General features: G+C 36.4%; 1 protein-coding gene across 2 annotated transcripts in view; it reads left to right on the top strand.

Moving 5' to 3' along the window:
• Window positions 1-2,510: 2,510 nt before the first annotated feature.
• Window positions 2,511-22,309, top strand: part of CEP83 (centrosomal protein 83) — a 41,392-nt gene continuing 21,593 nt past the window's right edge. Inside the window, exons 1-8 of one of the 2 annotated variants that reach the window (XM_026693834.2) lie at window positions 2,511-2,629; window positions 5,695-5,958; window positions 6,646-6,796; window positions 11,470-11,562; window positions 12,915-13,046; window positions 14,954-15,205; window positions 16,695-16,826; window positions 21,850-21,964. In XM_026693834.2, coding sequence (XP_026549619.2) covers window positions 5,807-5,958; window positions 6,646-6,796; window positions 11,470-11,562; window positions 12,915-13,046; window positions 14,954-15,205; window positions 16,695-16,826; window positions 21,850-21,964 — 1,027 coding nt within the window. In that variant the 5' untranslated portion in view covers window positions 2,511-2,629; window positions 5,695-5,806. Of the gene's footprint in view, window positions 2,746-5,694; window positions 5,959-6,645; window positions 6,797-11,469; window positions 11,563-12,914; window positions 13,047-14,953; window positions 15,206-16,694; window positions 16,827-21,849; window positions 21,965-22,309 lie in introns of both variants that reach the window. The other variant, XM_087968111.1, reaches the window with a different exon arrangement.

Raw genomic sequence — 22,309 nt, 5'->3', positions numbered from 1 at the left:
GTTGATTTCTCCAGGATGGGAGGATGTTGGTATTTACAGATATTGTGTTGGCACAGGCAAATGTAAAATGGGTCACAAAGCTTGAGATCTGTATCTGCATTGCAGGAGATTGAATGAAGAGTTATAGAGATGTGCCAGATTTTTTACTTCCCATGAATAGATTAAAAGTAGTCTGTTATTCTATCCACAACTATTTGCACTTTGATTTATTGTAGGGTAGAAAAATTGATACAAAGTGGTATAAATAAATATTGTACTTAGCACCAGGCTATTCCCTAATAAGTATACCTACAAAAACCCTGGCATATTCTGAAAAGGATGTTCCTGGCACTTGGTCAGAATAAAATGAGATTTAATATATAAAAGGCAGTCAGAAATACTTGTACTTTTGGGGGCTTAAGTGTAAATCATCTGGAAGGTTCTTTGCAACAATGGACTGGTTGCAGCCTTGAATGGACATGTTTTAGAAATATTTCCCTTGTGCTTCTCTCTGATCTTCAAATGTCATAGCAAACAATCATATAGGCATTGCCCATGCTCCTTAGGCATGGTTATTACCCATGAACCTAAAAGAACTTCTTGGTTTGGCCAGTAACTGATGCTAAAGCAATATTATAATGATACATGGCTAATAAGTGATATGCTGTTTAGTCAAAGGGATGAAAAAGAAAAACTTGAATAATAATAATAATGGTAATAATACATCAAGTAACTACATTAAGAGAGTGAGATCTTAAAATCCAAAGTCAATGGAGGAAATGCCATCAAAGCAATTAACACCTGGGCAATTCCAGTCATTAGATACACGGCAGGAATAGCGGACTAGACTTAGGCAGAACTAAAAGCAATGGATAGTAAGACCAGAAAAATAATGACAATCATGCCCTTCATTCTTGCAGCAACATTGACAGACTACCTACTAAGGCAAGTAGGTGGGCATGGAAAGTTGCAGGTACATCAGATCAGGGTGGATTTGATTTAAATCAAGTCGATTTAAATAACAATTTAAATCACTAGCAAAAAGGCTTGATTTAAAAAAACTCGATTTAAATCATAATTTTTAAAGAGCAACTGTCATCTGTCCCGTAGCGGCTCCTCTGACCTGCTGTTGACTCACCAAGTCCCAATATTGCAGAATATACAGCGTCATGTTATATAACTAAGCTCTATTTCACGCTGAATAAACTAAATTGTTAATGTATTTTAAATAGAAAACCATCTTTTGATAGAGTTTTTTACTCCCCCAGAATAAAAAAATTCCGATTTAAATTAAAAAAATCAATTTAAAAATAAAAAATAAAAAAATTATCGACCCTGCATCAGATGGTTGAAGAAGAAAAAAATAGCCTTGGAAGAATATCTGAAGGAGAATGATGAAGATGCACTGAAATTAGTATATCAGGAAAGTTTACTGACTACTGGAGAGACCAAACTGGCCTACAAGAAAAACCAAATGAACAACAGAACAAAGGCATGGAAAGTCAAAGCACTACATAGACAGTACATTGAAAAAATAGCAGGGAAAGCAGATAATAAGACCTGACAATGGCTAAGAGCAGGAAAGTTGAAGAAAGAGACTGAGGGACTAATTCTGGCTGCACAAGACCAAGCCTTAAGGATAAATGTATACAAAGCTAGAATTAAGAAGACAGCAACAGACAGGAAGTGCTGCATATGCAAAGAAGCTGAAGAAACAGTGGATCACCTGGGCTGCCACAAAGAAGAGGGGGTCAAATTATTCTCCAAAGCACCAGAGGGCAGGACAAGAAATAATGGTTGGAAAGTAATCAAGGAGAGAAGCAACCTGGAATTAAGGAGAAACTTCCTAACAGTGAGGACAATTAACCTGTGGAACAGCTGGCCTCCCGAAATCGTGGGGGCTCCATCACTGGAGGTTTTTCAGCAGAGACTGGACAGTCACTTGTCTGAGATTGTATAGGTTCTCCTGCTTGAGCAGGGGGCTGGACTAGATGACCTCTAAGGTCCCTTCCAACTCATCTAAAGTTGGCAGCTTCCTTGAGGGAAGATCAATAAACAGAAACTTAGGACATGTGATGACAGGCGGGGGAGGCAGGTGGAGTTATGCTTAGGAGACTGAGGAAAGTAGGACAGGGAAGTCAATGGGCACATTGATGGATGGGACTATATATATACTTTGTAGTTGTGCTTTTAAAGTTGTAGCAACGTTTCGGCAGAATCTCATCTGCCATCATCAGGCTTCTGTATACTTATGATGGCAGATGAAATTCTGCCAAAACGTTGCTACAACTTTAAAAGCACAACTACAATGACGTGGGAAAATATCCGAGCAAATCCGAATGTCCTCCACGCGCTAAATAGGAGTTCTGCACACAGCACGGAACCAAGGAAATTAACATCAGAACGAAGAACTTTCTATCCCAAACAGACTCCAAATGCCGTTTCTTTGCCATAAAAGCTACCTTGGCAACAATACGATTGGCTGAACGCTAGAAAGACAGGAAAGAAGCCCCGCCTCTTATCTTCCCGCGTCACTTCGCGCTTCGATTCCCATTCCAACGCGGCGATCTCTTTTCCGCATTCCCGTGGTGCTTAGCGATGAAAACCTAAACCGATGAGGGGTCCAACCTGCAGTTTACAAAATGGAAAGGTAAAGAGTGCATACGGGTCCCGAGAGGTCTCAAATAAAAGCAAAGGGGCGGGGCAATAGTCCTGAGGCGCCATTTTTAAACAGCCGAGCAGGCGTCCGACGCCTGCTCTGAGCTGGTAGGTGAGGGAAAGAGACGGCGAAAGGGGGCTGGTAGGGTTAGCATACTTCCCGAGACATTTGGCGACCCACGGTTTTCTTCTACAAATGTGACTTTATTGCAGAATTTCGTAATGTACAGGGTTGTTTTTAACGAACTCCTACGCTTTCGCGTTAACTCTGCAACAGCCTCTCCCGACCTGCTAAATATATGGAAAGTCTCGAATTTATACTGTTGATACTTCAGAAATGACGCTTTCTTTTACTGACCAATGAGGGGGGGAAATACTATTGGGTGTGGTCTTTTACTTGATAATCACTTGAATGTTGGGGAGTTGATGTCCTGTACAACTTAAGGAAAATTGGTGTAAGACATCTCAACTGAGCTGAAATCTCCACAAGAACCCTTTATTGATATCCTAAAACAGACTCTATCCCTTTGCATGCTCATTGGGTGGAGGTGGGAACGACTGGGAATTACTGGGGTTTATATCTGAGCAGCTGCTTATGAGATTGTGCTAAATCAGATTGAATGCGACAGGATCTTTCACTACCTGAAGTTTAGGAGGAAAAAAAGGCAGGAAAGCTTTGTATTGTAAAACTCAGCTGCTTACTTATTTTTGAATGTAAAACAAATTTCTGCAATTATCTGCTTGGTTAGGTTGATAGTGATAAGATATAAATAACAGATTTATACTGATAATTATTGTACCCAAAATATGTTATCTAAAATGACTCAATTTTCCCTGTTAAGCCACCTTGATGCTTATTTTGATATTGTTGTTTTTTGAAGCCCAAAACAATCAGGTTTTCGTATATTCATTATCACAAAACCCTTAAAATGTTCAATGTTTTTATTCACTCTTTTATTCTCGTGAATAAAATGAAACAATTTCATCAGAATTAGAACTAGACAAGGAATAAAAATACCACTTCTATGATTTTCACCATAGCTTCTTGACATAGGCTTGCTTTTATCCCAACAGTGATTTTTAGCTTTGCTGTTAGTGTCACAAAAACTTTCCATTTTAAAATAATGGATCAAAAACCGGGACTTCATTAACAGACTAAGCCAGTATTATTCCACACTGCGAGGCTCTAGGTCTGCAACTATGATTGATAAATTGTTTTAAGAAACATAAAATTAGCATCTCTCAAATTTCACTTTAGGTTTGGCACAAGCTTAGGCTGAGTGAAATTGTTCTCAAAGCCTACTTTGTAGAAGCCAGCTACTCCCAGGACAAGCCTGTTCAGCTTTTAAAAAAAAATCCTCCCCCTAAATTGCTTGCAATCAAGGGTGTGATCCCCAGTTTGGGCACCTGTACTGTAATTTCTTTAGTATATTCTTACGAAGGTAGTCATTTTTAGTAATCCATAATAGTTTAGAATTGTATATAAATCCAATGTATTGTACTTTATTAATTAATCCAGTGAGTATGTTTCAGTAGTTTGTATGAAAAGGAAAAGGTGAAAGAAGGGGATAGGTATCCTCATCTACTTTTGATTCTGCCTATAATATTGCTTAATTCAGTGAAGTCTCATTGTACAACCACAGCTGTTATGGAGTGTGTCACAATGAAAAATAAATTACCCACATTTTAGTCTAGAGGAATTATTTTATTTTTATTTCTAAGTATTTATAAAAGCTGTCAGTAAAATCTGAATAATTTTATTATTTCTTACTAAATCATTATCTTTAATAGTTAACACATAATTTTAAAAACAGTTTATAAAGAAATAAAACTAAATTTGAGTATTATATCATAAGTAAATGTTTAAATAGGGACCCCCATACATATTACTGTATACAGTGGTACTTCAGTACTTGATGTTAATAGTTTTCAGGAGACACGCTGAGTACTAAAAACAATGAGTGAAATAAACCAGGTATCTTACCATATGATCCTTTGTTTTGGCTGGGAGGAACTTTTTGACTATCCTTTTTCCTATGTCAATGACCTTCCCAGCATGGCCGATTTCCTATCCACCCTCTGTGGCTGTCCCCCTTCTTCCTTTTGTAGCACACCAAATACCAAAGAAACTACAAATACTGGGACAACATTTTCACATCAAAAATGCAATCAAGTACCAAATTCGACGAGTTTTGAAGCAGTCAAATACTGAGGTACCACTGTAGTTTTCATATATTTGGTATTTATAGTTAATAATTAGGTTGGTATCCGATCTTTTCCCAGGAACTCAAGTCAGTATCCAAATTATTAATTATGGCAGCTCTACTTTTAATGTCCATAACATTCAGTTGAAACTCCATATATTTCAGACAATTATTGCAGACAATTTATAGATAATAATGCTGCACAACTCAGGGTAGAATGGTATTTTAAGGATGAAAATACAAAACATTTTACAATTTAAAAAAAAAATCACAGCAAAAAAGTCCTGCTCTATTTCAGAGTTTGAGATTTTTTCTTTTAGCTTGAGATTTCAAACTAAAAATTTGAAATTTTTTATCTTTTTAAAAATGTATTTCCTCCCTAAGATAATTTAAAATCCTGCAAGGTTTAAATATGGCCTACTGTACTCTGTATACTCTGTTACTTTTAGGTTTGGCGCTCATAACAATAGGATATTTTAGCAAGAATAGAATAGAAGTAAGGGATTCAGATGTTGTAATAGCTGAGTTTTTGTAGTTAAGTGAGATACATTCTCATCAAAGAACATGGTCAAACTTGACTGGCTTTCATGCAAAGTTCACAGTATCCCTTAGGAATAGCTCTTTTACACCCATAGGAACAGCCAATACTCTTGTAAAGAAAAAAAGTTCAGATAATGGTGAATTGCATGTATTATTCACAATTTAGCATATTTGGTTTACTTTGAATTGAATTGTTTGGCATGAATTCTTACTGAACATCTGATCGCAAAAGGAAGTTTTCAACATGTATTTAAGAAAGTTTTTTTATCATGATGTACTAACTATTTAATTGGGTGCTTTTTTGTTTGTACAGATAATTTGGTCTCTGGGGATGTCCTTAGGAGAGAAAGCAGTCTCTGTGACGGTGATAGTCTTGCACTGACAGCATTTTTACCTGATTGTCATCTCATTAGTATTCAGTCAAAATGGATGCTTTGCCGAATATCCTTTCTTCAGTAGGAGGAAGTGGTGATCTTGTCAGTTCACAAGTAGAAGTGCAAAAATTGCTAATTGATGAAAGGATGCGGTGTGAACATCATAAAACAAATTATCAAACACTAAAAGCAGAACATACTAGGTATCACGTTTACTTTAATAAAAATGAATTGGTCTCAATAGATTGAATATATCAAAGCTATTCTTTCATGAACTTTTTATAATAATATGGTTTAAAAAGTTGAATTTATACGATAAACTATAACACAAGAACAGTTTGCCCACAGAGCAAGGGGCTGTAAGAAGCCATTCTAAGGCTATTACCTTGTGCAAAATAGATATTAGTTTCTTGATCTTGAGTTTACTATGGAGAAAAGCACTTTTACTATTTTAAGCCTTATTAACATGTTTTAGCACAAAAAAAATTTAGTTGTCATATTTATTAACTAAACTTAAACATGTATTTGAAACGGTTATACCTCAGTTTATTCTATTTCTCTTCCTTCGTTATTTTTGCTGTAAGTTATGGATGATTAGTCTTTTGCAAAACCTTTGATAAAAGTCTCTTCTTCCTGCACATTACAAAGCATAAAACAGTTGCTTGGCTGCCTTTATGATCCCCTAACATTTTCTGGGCATATCTGAGTTAACTGGTGAAGCAAAGTAAGTACTGCTTAGCTTTGGCAGTTGTCTTTGATAAATTATATTCTGCGTATGCATGCATGTACAGAAGTCCAAAAGCTAAAAAAGTAGCAACACCAAGCCTTCAAATACCTCCTTCATGCACATATTTGTTGCATGATTTAAATTTTTATGTTGCTTTTTGCAGGCTACTTGATGAATACACCAAATCACAAAGTGAGTTGAAACAACTGTTACATGAAAAGCAAACTGTCCATGATAAATTTCAGTTGCTGCTTGCTGAACTTAGAGGAGAATTATTAGATAAAACTAGAGAAGCAGAGGAATTAAAATTACAGGTAAGACAATATTTCCAAGTTTTGAAAATGTCAAATGTCTGGTATATTGTTCAATACCATAACCTATAGGCCTGATAATTTATAGTTAGCATGTTTTCATCGATGCCTATCTTTGTTAGACTGGTATGTCATGAACTGCTATGGCTAATCTTTTGCTAGTAATTTGTGGCCACTTATAAGACTGAGAACAAACCAGGCTCAGTTTATCCCATGCTTGCATTTTGTGGGGGTTTCCTCAGACTATAGAGTAGTACAGCAAAACTGTCAAAATGATGGCTCTGATAGTTGATCAGAGCTCCTCTATTTTTTATCTGCAACAGCTTTGGCATTTAAGAGCAAAGATAAGTTAGTTGCTTTTCTATTAATCCTTAAAAACTCTCCTGTAGGGACCCTGCCATGGTCTAATTCAGACTGGAAATATAGCCAAGGAAAATATTTTTCCCCAGGGTGGGGAAGGCCGTGGGGAGCCTAGTGATAGAACCAGCCCTCAAGGCCTCCCTGACCCACTATGATACCTCATGCTTCTTCCACCCTTCCGGTCACATCTTGCAAACATCTGTCTCCTCTCTTTGTTTCTCTGCTTTTCATGTCGAGAATGGATGCTCCTGTGTGCTATTATATCATGCAGATTCAGGCACCCATCCTTTTTTGCAGAGTGTCAGGGACCCAGAAACTTTCATTCTTGGCACAAAAGGTGTTTGCTGATCTCGTTTAAAGCCTTTATGACTTTATGACAAGATGCTAAAAAACGAATTTTTTTCAGAGATAAGGGGTAAGATAATTTTATAAAAATGATTCTGCAAAAGTACCGTATTTATCGGCGTATAACACGCACAGGCGTATAACACGCATCTTCATTTTAAGAGGGAAATTTCAGGAAAAAAAATTAAATTTCTAAATAAAAACTTTGAAGCAAAATAAGGGTAGCTCAGAACTTTTTTTATTAATATTATTACCACTTATAAGGTAAATCAGTGGTCCCCAACCTTTTTGTACCAGGGACCGGTTTCAAGCAGAAAATTTTTGCAAGGACCGGGGGAAGAGAAGAGAAGGAGGCTTTGCTCTCTCGCTGCTCCACCATCCAAGGAAGAAACTGCTTCAAAGAGCGGGGGCTTTTCCTGTCGCCGCAGCTATTCCGAGCGCCCGTTTCACCCCCACTCCCACCCGCGCGCTTCAATCCACAGTGTCCCATTCTGCCTGCCTGCCTGCCTGCCTTAGTTTCTGGTTGTTTGGGAGCAGCTTCGGCTGAAAATAATAACTATTCGCCTCTTTTACTCAGCCGAAGCTGTTCCGATTCAACCATTAACGAGGCAGGCAGGCAGGCAGAACGGAGCACTGCGGGCGGGCGGGCGGGCGGACGGGTGGGGTGGGGAAACGGGCGCTTCAGGGAAGCTGCGGCGACAGGAAAGCCCCCGCTCTTTGAAGCAGTTTCTTCCTGTGCTGGTGGAGGAGCGAGAGAGCGACTGAGAGAGCTGACCCAGAGAGAAGGACAGGCTCGGTTGCTTCCTCCCTCCCCTTCTTTCATTTGTGTCCTTGATCCCCGATCCCAGCAGCATTCACCGAAGGCTTCTTAACATATATCGGCGTATAACACGCATACATCATTTGCCCCCTATTTTCAGGGGGAAAAAGTCGTGTTATACGCCGATAAATACGTACATAAGAATGTATTGTAGACATTAGTATTTGAAGCTGAGTTAGAAAATTAAAATATTATATGAGTTAAAAATGTATTAAAGGGAAGCCATGATTTAATTATAGAGTTTAATTTCTTATGAAATATTGTTTTTATTGTTTAAGAATTAATAATAGAATCTAATTTCCTATGAAACATTGTTCTTATTATATTATAAATTTAATATTCCTTTTTCATTTTTTTTTAGTTTTATTATTACTTATTAAATCCAATATTATTTGTTTGTTTTATTATTTTGAAATGTAATACTTAGAATGTACGGAGCAGAATCAGTACGGAAAATATGTATTATTTTAAGTGTTAGGGGAAAGATAAAAAGTTGTCATACTTCAATCAGTGTTTACAGGAGAAATATTGTATTAGATAGAAAGGATAAATAGGTGATTGAAAGAAAACGGACCAAAGATGCAAATATAATTATTTAAATTGAGATGGAATAAATAAAATAGAATTAAAAGAATGAGTAGGAGAGAGAAAATATATGGAAAATAGAGAATGTTAAATAAGATATGAGATAGTATATTAAGAGAGTATAAACTTTGACTGATGTCTGTATAAAAAGAGTTAACCCGGGGTAAGCCGCTTTCCAAAAAGAAGTTTTATGTATTTATGTTTTGTGTAATGTTTGTTTAAGTTTGACAGGATGTGGAAGAGCACTAATGAAATTATATTCAATGAGTATATAACTTCAAGGCAGAAGAAATATGATTAAATAGAAGGATTAAAAAAAAAGTGTTTGCTGATCTCCTGCTCCCTCCCCCACCCAAACTACTTTCCAGTTAACTACTTATGAGATCTTGTCCCACGGAGCACACTTGAATGCAAATGGAGTAAGACAGAGCACTCCAATGCAACCTCCGTTTGTGTTTGTTTGTGTGTTTGTTTGTGTGAACCAACGTGTGTGTGTGTGTGAGAGAGAGAGATCTTCAAGGCAATCTGCTAGCAGTGGCGTGGGTGGCAAGAGCCACCTGAGCAGCAAGGCGATGGGGGATAGAGTACAAAGCAAAGCAGAGGGGTGCAGAGCTGCCCCCCCTTGCCCTACACTGGCTTACCTGAAAGCCCTGCCAGACAGGCACTGAAGCGCCACAACTGCCACTGCAGAGAGAGAGAGAGGAGGGGCGGCTCTCCAAACTCTGTCAGTGTCTGTATAAGAGAGAGCATGCAATCCCTGCTTTAGTTGGAACATTTAAGCTGCTGGCGGGAGAAGGGGGCAGGAGCCGTTTTTCTCCTCGTTCTCCCTACTGAAGCAGCGGCAGCCACCTAATGATTGCCCCCTCCCCAACGAGCCAGCCGGCACTGCCTGACCTGCTCCCTGCCTGGCCAGCAGGTGCAAATCCTCACTGTTCTCCTCCTCCTCCTTGTTGTCCTCCCCGCCCAAGCGCCAGGCCTGTGGGACAGGGTCCCATTCCTGCCCTGGTGCAGTGAGCTCTAGCGACCTGGACGTGGGTGTGATGGGCCTGGCCCCTCAGTGCTTCCTCATTCAATTGAAGGCTTCATTCAGCCTTCAAAAAGTAAGACCGGCCCTGGAATTGGAATCAGTTGGATGCCGGAACCAATGCCGTCATGGCCCTGATGCGCCGCTCACTTATGTGAGCCAGCCTTACTGTTTGAAGGCTGAACAAAGCCTTCAACTGAGTGAGGAAGCACTGTGGGGCCAGGCCCTTCACATCTGTATCTAGGTTATAGAGGTGAGCAAGGAGAAGTGGCGAAGATTGAAGGAACGTGAAGGCGGGTGGAGGAGAAAGTAAGACTGAGGTGCAAAGCCACCCTGTGTTATTTGAGGGCCCGCCAGCCAGGCCAAATCCTCACACACACACACAAACATACATACACCCTGCCACCCAGGGCAGCTACATCTCTTCACTAACCTTTCCAGCTCCTTTCGCTGCCACTATGTGCAGAACAACTAAATCTCGCGAGGTTGGAAGGTCTGAACTATTTTTTTTAATTATAGTCCCACAAACTAGTTTCTCTGCACGTGGCGATGGAGAATAGGGCCTATGTCTGCGTGCACACACCGGGATGGCGTGGGCCAGGCTGAAGTGACATGGGCCGACCCTTACAGTTTTCAGGATGGCCAAACGGGCCGGATTTGGCCTCATCGTGGACCAAATTCAGCCCGTAGGCCCTGAGTTTGACACTCCTGTCCTAGAGTATTATCTTTGGGGATGTTATACTTGCAGACTTTGCTTTCTTTACACATCTCAAAAAATTTGCCATTGCATATTCTTAAAAAGCAAATATCATAGGCTGTCACAGTTCTCTGTGGTTTACTATGCCAACTTAGTTTGATTATTATCCACATTCAACTTTTTGGGGATTGTTGAAGAATTGTGTAAAATTATGTTGCTTTTATAAATGTTTTACTCATCTGTTTTGGATTTATAGATTAGAAAATCTCAATTTGATTATAATAATTTAAGAGAATTAATTTTATGGCTTGTAGACCTAAGAGGATTTGTGATTTGTGTCATATAAATGATGTTTCATGCTATTGTTCCTCCAAAAGCTTATAGGAGATATATTATTCTTTCTGTTTTTATTTTATCCTCATGAAGTTAATGTAGGATAGTTGCTGGACTTGTACATCATGTAAATTCATTTTATGGATTTTTGGTGTTATGCTTTACTAAATGAGTTGGACAAATCTAGCACTATATTTCCTTGGCCCATGGATTCCTTTCCACTAACCCCAATATTGTTCCCAGGGTCTCTAGTAACCTTGACTGGGTAGTGTACTTACTTGCTTCTTCCCCATTTCTGCAATCGGTATGGTTGCTGCACTCATGTCATCAAGTAATGAATGGCTAATGTCCTATGACTTCCTTCAAATTTGCTTGTCCCTAGATCTTCCCTCACAAAACGTTGGGAGATAAAATGAAATAGAGACCCACTGAAAGTCATCCAGTCATCTAATAAACAGTTCAGTACCACTGCAATTTAGTTATTTGCTTTATTGCTATTTCTCGTCCTGTAGGTAATAACGCCTCAGAAGCTCGAATTGCTGAAAGCACAAATGCATCATGAGTTAGAAAGACCTATGAGAGAACGCTTTTCCAAGCTGAATGAAGTAAGTAGAATGGAAAGAATTTTACTATAACAGCAATTTGTTAAACATTTCCTGAAAATATGAAAGCAAGATTATTTGACAGATTAATTCCATTGATGAGTTTTTTTTAATGGATAACTCAGACATCTCCCAATCAAGTCCTGCCTGATTTAAGTTGTATGCCTAATTTAAAGCTATATGAGTTGTGTACTTTTAAGGTTTTTTCATTATCAGTTGTTTTCCAGACTTCCTAAATGCTTCATGTTTTTCTTCAAAATCCCATTAAATATATTGCATCCTCTATAAAACTGAAGTTTAAGGCAAACATTACAAATCTTATGTTTTCAGGTTGTGTTTAATGCAGTGGCACCTGTATGAGTATTATATTTATTATAGACTAGTAGAATAATGAAAATAGGTTGAAATCTACAATGGACCAAACCTTCTACAAGAAAAGGCATAGAATGGTTATCTGGCTTGGTTCTATTTCATGGCAATATAACTTAGTTATGATTATACAGATAGTAGTTGGTTTATGAATGTAATTGAGCCTGGAATTGCAGTTGTAAATTGTTGTGGTTGCAAGTCAAGGAATCACATGACTGGATCATGTTTGACATTTAAACCACAATTAAGATTGGTAATATTTATTTTATTGTTTCTCGGTATATAAGCTATTCAAACATTATAATCTTAATTTTTAATCAACACTGTATAAATACCATTGTGTTAGAATAATGTAATGTAATTTTTACACCAATGAAATAATGTTTAATGTTTTTTAAAAATCCCCTAATATTAAGCATAACCAATCCTATAGTTCAAATGTTAGGTTAACCAATATTTTTAAAAAGTTTGTCTATATTTTGATTTCTAATAAGTCCTGTTTCTTTTCAGTGTAGCATGTTTGACATTTTATGTACATCATTTATATAGTTGCCCATTTTATACAAGTAATTCTGGGCAGTTTACAAGATTGGAAACCAGCCAGCTCTCCCAAACAAACATAACACAGAGAACTTTAATTAGTTTGCTTTTAAGAAGAGACAAAACTCTTCCAAGGGATTGACATCTGGGGTTGATTAATTGAGGTCCATAAAGAAACTGCACAACATCTTGACCTCAAATAATTTTAATGTTCCTGGGAAGTACTATAAGGCACAAGCAGCTTTCCTTGCAACTCTATTAGGCATTTAGTAAACTATTAGTAAAAAAATACTTCATGTGGTACTTCAATAAGAACACTAAAATAATAAAAACTTACAATTCTAATTCTGTTTATGCTCCATATAATTTGTCCACTGGGAAGGCCAATTTTTTGTATTTTTGTTTGCTTTGGTCCAATTGAATCACACATGCTGTTTTTAATTTAGGAAGTAGAAAAATATAGAACAGAATATAACAAACTTCGTTATGAACATACTTTCCTCAAATCAGAATTTGAACATCAGAGAGAAGAGCATGCCCGTATATTACAAGAAAATAAAATAAAATATGAAGTTGAGGTAAGTCCTAATATAAAATTATATCTGTAGAATCATATTTTAGATTTTTTAAAAAGAGATTGATCAATGTATCCAGCTTACAGTATGATTCCGTGTTGGTAATTTCATTTTTTTTTCATTGAGCTTAATCCCAAATAGGTTTGCTTAGGATTTTAATTTTAAATTGTAATCATGCTTTGAGATGTGTAAGTGGATTACTTTGTTTTTCTTCATTTCATTTGTAATAGGGCTGTATATTGAACATAATTTTCAGTTCAGGGTCCATTTCAGAAAAAAAATATGTTTCTGCTCAGATTGAAACAGGTAGCTTAATCCAAGACAAGATCTATCCCACTGACTAGCATGCAAAGAATACAAATGGCTCATCTTTTCCCCTTATGGAAGGGAATTACCTTTGAAGGAATGTGAGGATACTGAGAAATTGAAGACTGCTGTTAGGGATAACATGGTTACCTAACTTAGTTTGGGTAAAATAACATATATAGACTATGATTGTGATTATCCCTAACAACTGCCCAAGTGTTAGTTATTTAGGTTGAAAGTATCTTGTGGTGAAAAGATTTTTACAAATGTTTATTTAAAGTGTGTGTGGGAAAAGGTACTGCAATGCACACCGGACATTGGACAGCAGTATTACTGGTATTGTGCAGGGTGCTACTATTACTACTGCTTCTGTTGTCAAGAGCACTATAAACTGGCACAGTGAATCATTTTCTGATTATAAAATTGATAAAGTAAGTGTTTTTGTCTCTATCATCTTCCTAATCCTGGTGTTTTATTAAAAATGAACAAAAAAGAATGGTTTTCAGATTGAGCTACTTCCCCTTTAAAGAAGCACAGTAAAGAACAGAATCATTCATAAAATGTTTTTAATTTTGATTGTGTTATAGGGATCCTCTTAAAATATAATCAGTGTCCTGCTGGATTAGACCCCCTGGCCAATTTACTCCAGCAATCTGTTTTTACAGTAGCAAATGAACTATACAAGGAAGCATTATTAATCTCCCAGCAGATACCTTCAGAAGTAGTAATTCGCCCCTTGACTTCCATTAATTGATTCAAACTTTTGAAGTTAGCTAGGTAATTTGGAATAGAGGTTAAGGCACCAGACTAGAAACTGGGAGACCAGGAGTTCTAGCTCTGCCTTAGACACAAAGCCAGCTGGATGACTTAGGACAATCTCTCAGTCCTAGCAAGCTACTTCAGGAACCTTGCCCAAAAAACCCTGAAGAGACATGTCCAGGCAGTCAACAGTGATTCAATGGCACACACAGACATGTAAGCTGGTAGCTAGCTTCATGGTAGCAAATCCCAAAGTTTAATTATGTCTTGAGTAAAAAAAAATTGTCCTGATTCTTCCAGGATTCAATTCATAACAATTTATTGTCATCGGCAAACTTGGCTATTCATGAATTAATGTTTGATTATAGATCCTTTAAGAAATTGGAGAAAATGTTAGAAATGTTTTTAAAAGCACCAGTCCTAGGCCTTTTCTATCTTTCTGGATACAGATTAAGTCTAAATCTGCCTGCTTGGATTCGTTTTTCAGATTTTGTCTGAATTTGATATATAGATCTGATTTAACAGATGTACTCATACTTTAGAAGTATTATCCCAAATATGACAAGATGATATTTCTTGTCATGCTTTTGCCATTCTCTCTATGCTTTATACTTTGATCCCCTTTTCCCCGCCATTCCCTGATACTAATTGCTTATCAACCACATTTCCTCTTCGACTGCTATTTTAATAAAGAATGATGAGTTCTGATCAAAACTTAAATCTCATATGTGGTGGATTCTTGTATTTTCATTTCCCCGCATATTGTAAGCTTTGATATTGCTTCATATGTGACTACCCTGAGGATAGTGTTGGGACGTTACTGTTTTCTGTTCAAATTCTAATAGTTAACAAGGCTGGATAAAGATAAAGAAGAATTGCATAATCAACTGCTTAGTATTGATCCTACAAGAGATAACAAACGTGTTGAAGCACTATTAAGAGAAAAGGCCCAACTATTGCAGAAATTGAAGGGGTTAGAAGCTGAAGTGACAGAACTAAGAGCACAGAGAGAAAATTCTGGCATGCAAGCAGAAAATGTGCAAAGAATACAGTTGCGACAGCTAGCTGAGATGCAAGCTACAATGAGAACTTTGGAGGTAAAAAAAAACACTTGAATTGTTTCTGTGTAGGTATAATAAAAAAAACATGCTATGTGTATGAATTTCAAGAATTTGGCCAATAGTTTAAATGCACATCAGGCTATCAGTGAATCTTAATAATCAATCTTTTTTAAAAAACAGAAAACCAAATTGTACAGTACTATAAAATGTATAAATGGTTCCTTTTACATTGATGAGATATTATGTGACTAAGTTTTCATTTTTGCCTTCTGAGAGGAGGCTTCTTGGTATCTGAAACAGAACAACTAGATTCTGGAACAGCTTTGTTCCATATAGTATCAAACTTTTTAACTCTCAAGACTTTTTTCCGCTAGGTATTAAAAATGGACTGTGATTATAAGTTTTTGTGCCATTTTTGTATAACTTGGCGTTTTTGGTATTGTTATCCTTGGGATGGTGACATTGTTCAGTGGGTGACGTTCCTTTTGGGAACGAGGCATCAGAATTTCATTTAATGTGTGCTATTGTGTAGATAGGTAAATGGCAATAAAGGTTATTTTAATTATACTTTTGGAAATTTCTTAACCCCAGCTTAAATACTTTACACCTATATAATGAAGTATGCATAGTGTAGTAGAAGAAGCATTTTCTCTCTCAAATTGTGCACATCATAATCCTTAATTAGTACCTTCTGATTCTTAAAGTAAACTCTTAAGGATTTCAGAAAGTCATTGCTTATGAACTGTTCTTTTTAAAAGTTGTGGGTTATTTTCAGCTATGAAGCCTAATTCTTTGGAGAATTGAGTGACACAGCCCTTTCCTTAAATCATAATTAGCACTAAGCATAATTCTTAGCTATAATAAATTGCCATTAAAAATGAAAGTCATCTGGAAGAGAGAAATGATAGTAGTCTTACACAACAATTTTCTTGTACTTTAGGCTAAATCATGAGTTAATACTGAATGCTAGCTAGACTATTTTATTATATTAGATAAGCTTATATAAACTAGATGACTTATTTTCCTTAGTCTTTTCCCACACACACCCTTCTTTTATCTTGACCGCTGTCAGCAATCTGTAAAATTCACAAGTGCTTTTGAAACAGGTTTAGGAGCATTAAAAACAATATGTTTCATTTACCAGTATGAAGCTACTATTTCCTATTCTGTGCTGGTTCTCTTTGGTTCCAAACTGATGGAGTGTCAACTGAGCTTGCTGAGGTTTTTTTTGCTTTTTAACATTGTACAAATATCTACTTTTGCTTTGTAAAAGGCATAATAGCATCATAGCTTTACAAAGTTAAAATCTATTATTATCCAAATGAACATTCATCATAATGTTAATAAAATATTATGTTTGGATAAATACTCAAGACTACAACCTAAAGATAATGTAAGATAATATAAAGATACTTTAATTTACATCAGTAGAAATGCTTCAGTTTAAACAAATTTCAGATTATAATTCAAGCGTAATTTTTCCCAATGAATTCAATTTATTAATACATTTTTTTCTAATTTTAAGGCAGAAAAACAATCTGGTAAGTTGCAGCTTGAACGCATTGAAAAAGAATTGCAGCTAAGCAATGAACAAAATACAGACTTAATAGGCAAGCTTCACAAAGCTGAACGAGAGATTGATGCCTTGAATACTAAAGTAAGCATTTTATGTAGTCTAGCATGTATGTTCAGGTGTATTAAAGACATGTCTAATTGGGTCTATTACATTTACTTTCTTTTTGCCTTCATAATTTTATCTTTTACAAAGTGATTCTACTGATCATATTTTTTTTCATAAGCCATATTTAATAGCTATTATTATGAACCAATGAAGCTGCCTTATATCAAATCAGAATATTAGTTGATCTCAGTGTTATCATATCCAGGATTTAGTTCTCATTTGAAGTAGTTATACTGATTCTGGTAGAGTCATATCTCGCAACAAATCAAAACTCAAATGATTAAAATATTTTTTCATTTGACAGTTTTCCATTCACATGGAAAAATAGATGCCTTGGAGAATTTGAATTTAGTTTTTATTTTGACATACTCATTTTCTATTTGGAAAATGATACGGAAAACATTACATTCAGTCATGTGAATCCTTGTCAATACAGTACAGTACTACTATTCCTATCTCTAAAAATCTGGAAGACCACCAGGTGGCAGAAAAGTTACATATTCTTGCAGCCCTGACCCAAAAATAGGCCAAAAATAATAGGATGCCTAATTTTTGAGAGCTTGAACCAAAAATGCTAAAGACTGAGCCTGGTATCTTATGTGTACATTATTTATTTACTACCATTCAAGCAAACAACTAGTAATTTATTCCTAAAAATCTCTGAGATTATATAAAGTCATTTCTCCTTTAGAAATAAAACCAAAATGTCAGTGTAAAATGGAGGCTTCATTCTCCATTTTAAAACTAAAAATATATATTTATATTTCATAAAATGCATGTGTTGTAATACAGAGATTCTGTTCTACTCTACTCTATTCCTATTCATTCCTGATTGGCCCAATAATATAATAATATATAAATGCATTATTTGCTATGTAATTTTCTTAAAAGTTTATTATTGAAATTACATATTTTTAATCTTATTTTACTTTTTATATACCACAAAGGTTTAAATTAGTTTAAAACTACCTATGAAAAGTAATGGATCACTAGGTTTTGTTGAATCTATCATTCTTTGGATCCAAGCCTATATATATATATGACACAGTCTCAAAATATAATGAAATGTATATGTCATATATAATATTTAGAATAATAGAATCACAATAATGTAATATTCTAATACCAATTGAAGAGAATATACATAGCCCCAGGTTGAACTCTGGCATTGGTGTTCCCTGAATTTAGTTGTTTCTTTACCGATATTTCAGTAACAAATTAGGGGACATCTTGGTGATAGCCGGGAGTGGGGTTTGCTTTCTTACTCCATCCTGTGAAGGCTTGCATTTAGAAAAATCTGTTCTTAGATTTCTTGGTTAGCTCAACTAACCAATGTAAATTTGCGTACAGAAATTTGACCTGTGAGTATTGGTGGGAGCATTGTTTTCTCCTTGGTAGTTCCTTGATCTCTTTACAATATATTATAGTGTTCTTTATTCATAATGTAGCTGTCATTTTTATGGGGAAAAAGTGATAATCAAAATTAAAACATGCTTAATATTTTTGAACTTCCACACAATAGCAGATTTTAGAATACATTTAACATTGCAGATGGGTTTAAACAGTTTTCTTCTTGCTATTTAATTGTCACCAACATGTAATTATTGTACAGAAAGGCTTAAACTATAGAATGTCTCAGTTCAGACTGTAATTGTCTTTTGGATTTAAATTTTCTATTGAAAGCTAGATTTGTGTTGTTTTTTAATGAAGCAGGAAGATAAATATATTTAGCTTCCAAATTGTGTTGAATTGTAAATGAGCATGTTGTCATTTCTTTTCTAAAGATAGCTATATTCAGTGCCTGCAGAGTAAATGGAGGAGGGCAAAAGTATCAGTGAAGAACATCACTGGGCACGATTTAAGTGTAGTTAAGCGGAACATTTTTCTAACATAAATATGCATGTTTTTGAGTTGACATATTGCAATTGTAAGCATAAAGAAAGAGCAAATTGGCTGTATCAGAGACTGCTTACTGGTGCTCACAGAATGTTTTAGAATGTTTTGCTTTCTGAAATACTCATGATCTCAGGGCTTCACAACCAACTTGCATTTACAAAAGTTGCAGTATCTCATATCGCATGATTGCAATTTGTGACCTTTCCTGCCTGTTTAGCACAAGCAAAATCAATTGAGAGACTGGCAGGGAAGGTTACAAAGTACTCACATAAGTCTCTCTCGCATGCAAATCTTACCCCACCCCCCTCTGCACTTGTGTCTTGCTGGCTGGCCACCCTCACCTTCCCTCACCCACCAGCAGCCACCAGAAGTGCCCTCACCCCACACATCCCCCACTACGCACACACTCATCTGCACTCACTTTCACCTGGTGGTAGCCACCCTAAACTGAGCCATGCTCACATCTTCCCTGACATTCCTGCACCCTCTTCCACTTGTGGCCACTTCCACTAGTGGCCACTCCAAGCTACTCCATTCCTTGCCACTCTCACATCCTTTTGGGCACCCCCCCATCTTGCAGCAGCCATATATCTGCCTACTGGCCTGCCTGTTAGCCGCCTGGGACTTCAACTTCTTGATTGCTTCCCCACTAACTTTGATTGTTAGAAGATAGCAGGAAGCCACGAGGAGTCATTGTTATATCAGATGGCAATGAAGAGTGCAGGATTGCATTTGCTGAGCATTGCAGTCACATAATATTTCACTTTATGATTATATTGCTTAGTGATGGAAATTACCATCCCTATTGCCGTGGTAACTTGAGGACTATCTGTACATTTTAATTTACTGTAATAGGCTGAGTATATATTCCAGTGATACCATTGCTGAAAGGAATGCATGCATCAGTATAAAGTTACATAATAAGCAAAAACCTACTTCCTGATTTGAGAGCTAACTTTAATGGAGTTCAGTTCACAGAGCTATATCCTTTTAAAAAGTAGAACAGGGCAACAAGCAAAGAGTAAACATGAAAGATTGGGGTATGATAGATTAAGGTGTATATATTTTGTAGTAGGTAGAAATGAGAGTTTCTGATGAAAGTTCTGATAAGATGGAGGAAGGAGGTAGTCCGGAATAAACAAATTTAGTAGTGATGGGAAGAGTTAAAATACTAGAATGAAGACAGGCTATTTTAGGAGGAAGAGAATATGAAAATTTAGAGGAAAGGGGAAGTTTTAGGGGAAAGAAGAAGTGAAAATTAACACCCAGCAGGGGTTAACCCTAGGATTAATAGCTGGCCCATGATCAAGCAATAAACAATACTCTAATCAAGAAATTGCCAACTCAGATAAACAATCAAATAGTGAACAACAGCCTAATCAAGGAATTACAAAGAAGAAAACAACATTTTCATCAACACCAACTGAGCAAGCCACTGTATATAAACAGTAAATACCATTCCATTCTAGCATTGAAGATGTTACTAACTGGGTGATGAAAGATTTGCAAGAAAACAATCAAGCTGAGAGAGCACCAAGAACTCAAAAAAAATATGAAAAGTGTGGCTTATTTATGGGGCCTTTGATGCTCTCTCAGCTTGGTTGTTTTCTTGCAGACATTTCATTCATTATCACAATATAAACTATAAATCACATTTATAAAAGGTGCCCTATTCATTAAAAACTAAACTGTACAATAAAATTAATGATGACACTCAGTAATACAGTCAAACTAGATATTAATAGGATTTAATCTGGGACGCATATCCCACTTGGGGAAAAATGAGATATTCAGGACCCATTTAAAGGATGGCAGAGTAGCTTAAACCTTGGAGAGCAGGCCCTGCAACCGAGATGGCACATCTTCTACCTCCCATTAGATGTCACTATTTTAAAAAAGGAACTTAGAACACATGCCCACTCTGTCAGCTCTAACCTTATGGGCAGAGACAAAAGGAGGTAGGAGTTTTGTATTAGTGCATCAACATCAATCCCAAGGAAGGCATAAGGCTCATCCATTGGGAGAAACTCACATATATCAGGAATTTCTTCTAAAATAATTAGGTGGGAAGTTTTATATGTGTAATTGAGCCTGAGGCATAAGCAGAGAATATTGGTAATAAATTGGAAAGGATGGAAGGATGTACATGCCTGAAAGTCCCTGCATGTTGCTTCCCAAATATGACTCCTTTAAAAAATTTGTTTATATTTACTGCAAAGATAAGAAAAAGCTTGTAAGCACTTTTTAGACACCTATCCTTTGTAATATACATACAGGTAGTTCTTGGATTACAACCAATTGTTTAGAGACAATTCAAAATTATGACAACACTGAATAAATAGTATTTACTGTGGGTTTTCCAGCTATTGTATATCTTCCTGTCTTTCCCATACAACCCTTTGGCACCCGTGATACTCCCATGCTCCTTACCTGGGATTCCCACCTCTTTCCATTTAAGGATCCACACTATCCTAGAGTTATATCCCCAACAGCCAATCACTGCTATGGTCAAGCAATGTGGTCCTTAGATATCACACTTCATGACCATATTACTTGGCAAACCCAGCCCCAATTGCTTTCATAATCCAAGGATGCCTATAAAGAAATAAAATGAAATTCCCTAGTATTAAATTCAAAAGCATTGAGAAATATCAATATAGGGCTGGTCATTTTTGCACTAAAGTAAGAAGATACAAGAAATCAGAAAAGGAATCTAGTTGTAGCGAAAAGCCCAGAAAGAAAAATAAAGGACAAGATTTAGAAAATCTCTTTAGGGAAGAGGGTTTTTTTCAGTGAAGACCACTTGAGAAAATATCTTGCTCTTAACAAAGCCTTACAAAGTCTCATTTGGCAACAATACCTCATACAAAATATTTTATAAGAGCAGAGGAATGCAAATATTATTTCGGATTTTTAGCTAAAATTAGTTATTTTTCTAAAGCGGAAAGCTCAGAAGAACCATTGGTAGTGTTTGTGAATCTTGCCAGTGAGATAAGGTGGAATCGGGTATAAATCTTACCATTTTACTATCATTTCAAGAAAGATAATTTTGCAATATCTTTTTATCAAAACTAAAAAATGATTATACATTCTTTTTCTATAGATTGAAGAACTGAAGCATTCACAAAAGATAGAAATAACAAACATCAAGCTGGAGACAGCAAGAGCAAAGAGTGAGATAGAAAGAGAAAAGAACAAAATTCAAAGTGCATTGGATGGTAAAATATTAGTATTTCAATTATTTAATATACCAACTACAATTGTTATATTGGGTGAGATATAATACTGTCCTTGTTTAGTGCTGCCTTGGAGAGCGATCATCTGCTGTTATGATGGTGATGAAAAAGTAACTTTGCAACCAATGCTGGCATTTACAATCTTTGCAGCATCTCTCTGTCTGTGTCAGCTCTCCCAGGTGTTCACCAACCTGAAACACAACTATTCTACTATATAGAATAAGGCTATATTAACAGAATCTTCCAAGTCTAAAAGTTGAAACTCTCCGCCACCACTTTTTAACTGCTTGATCCATTTGGGCAGGTCCGTCCTAAGTTTCTCTCTGA

Source organism: Notechis scutatus, chromosome 6 (assembly GCF_049901735.1).
Source record: "Notechis scutatus isolate UNSWTSFEM ecotype Mainland chromosome 6, rNotScu1.2, whole genome shotgun sequence".
Taxonomy (NCBI): Eukaryota; Metazoa; Chordata; class Lepidosauria; order Squamata; family Elapidae; genus Notechis; species Notechis scutatus.
This window is presented reverse-complemented; position numbering and strand designations above follow the sequence as displayed.